The 3358-nt window shown below is 59.9% G+C and overlaps 1 protein-coding gene across 1 annotated transcript in view; it reads right to left on the minus strand.

Annotated features, from left to right (window-relative positions):
* Nucleotides 1–3358, minus strand: part of LOC113203166 (homeobox protein six1-like) — a 22475-nt gene that overhangs the window by 11788 nt on the left and 7329 nt on the right. Inside the window, exons 2-3 of the mRNA XM_026417708.2 lie at nt 813–976; nt 307–510 (exon numbers count right to left, since the gene is read on the minus strand). Of these exons, the coding sequence (XP_026273493.2) occupies nt 307–510; nt 813–976 (368 nt within the window). The remainder of the gene's footprint in view (nt 1–306; nt 511–812; nt 977–3358) is intronic.

The raw sequence follows: 3358 nt of genomic DNA on the forward strand, positions 1-3358 counted from the left end.
CCGGCCTCGGCCCCCTCGGCCCCCGGGAGCGATCATCACCCGCACAGCACGGGGCCGCCCAGCCGAGAGCAGAGCATTATATCCCCCTCCATTCTCAGCAGCAGCGGTTCGACAGCTAGGTGACGTCACTATCAGAGAAAAATGCTGGTGAAGGCGATCTTGCAGACCCCTAGGCTACCGTTCTCTACTTCTCTTTTTAGACTAGCTGTCTCTACCCGATCCCGATAGGTATGGAAGTTTCTCGTTTGTTTTCGAGAAACATTGCCGATTAACGTTTTTCTTTTCTCGCGCCCGTTCGACACTCACCCGTCCTTGTGCTCGGCGGCCCGGTCCCGCTGCCGCCTGTTCTTGAACCAGTTGGACACCTGCGTGGTGGTCAGCCCCGTGGCCTCGGCCAGCTCGCGCTTCTCGCGCGGCGAGGGGTAGGGGTTGTGCTGGTACCAGTCCCGCAGCACGGACCGCGACTTCTCCTTAAAGCAGTAGCTGGTCTCCTCGCCGTCCCAGATGGTCCTGCGAGACGAAAGAAAGTAGGGTCGTTATCACCATCGACGTCACGAGGAACACTCAGAAGACCGTATCGTTCCTGGTATGAATTTATAACTTTGCAGTAATCAACCAAATTTTAATTGCAAAAAAGGAATAGTTTTCAGCTCAACAAAATTAACTGATTGTACAAACTTTTCTTTGTTTTAAACATTTAATTTTTTGCAACTGAGCGACGAAAAAGTTTTACTTAGGTTTCTGGTCCGAAACCAATTCAAGCGGTTTTCTGGATGAACAAGGGGCATGATTTTCTCTTCGAACTCACTCACCTCGGCAGGGGGAACTTGCGGCGCACGCGGTACTTGCCCACGGCGCCGAGGGGCCGGCCCCGGAGCTTCTCCGCCTCGACGTAGTGCGCCTTGAGCCAGAGCGCCTGCAGCTTGGGGTGGTTGTGCGGCGAGAACTGGTGGCTCTCCAGCAGCCTGTACAGGTCCTGCAACACACGACAAGAGTCACACTTGTTTATATAGGGCAGGTCAGGGTCGTCATAACTGTCAGGACGCGCCCGTCAAAGTGGTGTGAGCAGCAGGTCGTCGGATACAGATCAGCCTCAATCACGACGCAACGCAGGCGCGTCCGGCGAGGCAAAGAAGAGAGAGGGGGTGGAAAGAGAGAGAGAATGATCTCGTCACCGGCCGCGCCGGACCAATCGTGTCGGCTTTCACAACACTTTATCGACGGGTGTCATCTGTCTGGCACGGGCCGCGCCGGCCCCAGCAGCGCCCGGCAGCGCCAGTACAGCAGCAGGACTACCTCAAGGGGTGTCGCGTTGTCTGCCCGCGGCCCCGGGGCCCGGCCCGGCCCCGCCCGGCCAACGCGCTGGCGGTGACCCCGCCGCCCGCCCCGCCGCCACTGATACGACTATCGGCCCCAACGGCTTCGTCAGCCTGCCGGGTGCAGTACAGGGGGGCAGCCTCCGTCCCACTCACAGCATAGGACCACGGCAAAGACCACCGAGCCCCGTGGGGGAAATCACACAAGAACGCAACAAAATGCCGCAAAATTCAGCGAAGCGTACAGAGAGTCAAAATGCATTCCAGCTGTTACACCCATCCTCTCTCTCTCACTCTCTGCTTCCCCCTCGCCGAAATGGTCCAAGTGGGCTTGGACGTGTAATTTCCCCATAACTGACTGCAACACAACAGCCTCAATCAGGAGGAGGAGGGCGAGCTGGACGGGCCGACTGCTGCTGCTGCTGCACCGCGCCGCCGTCATTCAGAAAAGAACATCGCGCCCATTGTTGTTTACCGGCCTGTCCCCCTCGTTAGGGGAGACCAGGAGGCCAGGCCGCGCCACAAGGAGGCCACGGCAAAGGCTCGCGCGGTGCGGAGCAGAGCGCAGCGCAGCGCGGATGACGACAATGCAAAAATTTCATTAAAATTTAACAACCGCGAGCGGCGGCCCCATTTACAAGGCGATGGAACAAGCGGTGCGCCGGCGACGCTAACGACCCGTTGCAACCACCCGCGGAGGCATGGGCGTGAGGGTGCCGACGTCACAGGAGGGAGGGGGTCACACCTCAACGCCGGCGCTGCGCTGGCGCGGTGGGTGCTCGCGGGTGGGCGCAGGGGAGGGTGGAGAGGGGCAGGGGGTGCGTCCAGGCCAGGCCGCCGTTCCGTGAATGGGGAGCCCTGGATACTACAGTACAGTACGCGGCCGCGCCGCTGGTCTCTAACTCCCGCGTGCCGCCCGGGTCTTGTCCGAGCCGGGCATTGTCATTATCAGAGTCATTGCGGCCGGGGCAAGGCGCTGGCTGGTGCCGAGTGGCGGGGCGGGGCGGGGCGGGCGGTGTGGGGCTGAATGGAGCTCTTGGGCCGCGGGACTTGGTGCGGCTGCGCGCCCGGTCCGGGGTCCGGTACGTGGAAAGCCAATACTGAGATGATTGCTCTGCAGAGGCGCTGCCCTCCTCCTCCGGGTGCCCCCCCCCCTCTCTCTCCCCTCGCCCCCGCAAAGCTCCGCGAAAAGTTCTGCGCGCCGCTCCGACTTGGTCAGTCTGGTCGGACCCGGCCGGACAACGTCCTCGTTCCTTCTTTCCACGGCTATTTCTGATTTCCGCCCCGCAAAGGGCCTCGGCCCGTGCCTTGCTTTTCTCTGAAAAGTGCAGCGGCTGCGGCAGCTGTGCTGGGCGGCCGGAGAGCTCGGCCCCCCTGGCCCTCCTGTGCCGCATAGCGAGCCGGAGAATCAAGCCGTGCGCCGAAATTAGGCATTGCAAATGTGTAACAACATACTGCAAAAATACTTTCCACTGCACACAACATAATGCAACAAATCTTACGCAAAACAAAATACAAAAGGTTTTCGTGTGAATGAATGGCTATGTTGTATTACAGGGTTGCCGTTTGACGTGAACTGACGCCGTTAAACCCCTCATTGAAGTTAAAATTGAAGTATTGCCCCGAGCATCGAATCTTATCACAGCGCCTTGAGGGATTTAGGGCGCCGTGTGAATAGGCAACCCGAACGCACTCCTGTATCCGAGCTAGTCTACCCCCATTCGAACCGACGGGGCACAACGGCCACCATGTATAGAAGAACGCGTGCACATTCAGGCACAGAATGTCACTGATAAAAATCCTGGCATCAATTCTCATCATCCGACTCTGACCGTCAGTTCGTGTGGTGACGGTCGTCGTGACTGCGCGCCCGCCCGCACCATCCGCCCTCACCCTCCCTGATGCGGCCGCCCCCGCCCCCGCGCTCGCCGCCTTCATCCCCCTCACGCAGGGCTGGCTCCCACTTGGCCGTAGTCAATATTTACCGACTCATCGCAAGGTCCCTCCCCCTCCCCGGCCGCTGCGCACCGGGCTATGCTGTG

The sequence above is a fragment of the Frankliniella occidentalis genome, unplaced genomic scaffold (genome assembly GCF_000697945.3).
Source record: "Frankliniella occidentalis isolate FOCC.00 unplaced genomic scaffold, Focc_3.1 Scaffold107, whole genome shotgun sequence".
NCBI classification, from domain to species: domain Eukaryota; kingdom Metazoa; phylum Arthropoda; class Insecta; order Thysanoptera; family Thripidae; genus Frankliniella; species Frankliniella occidentalis.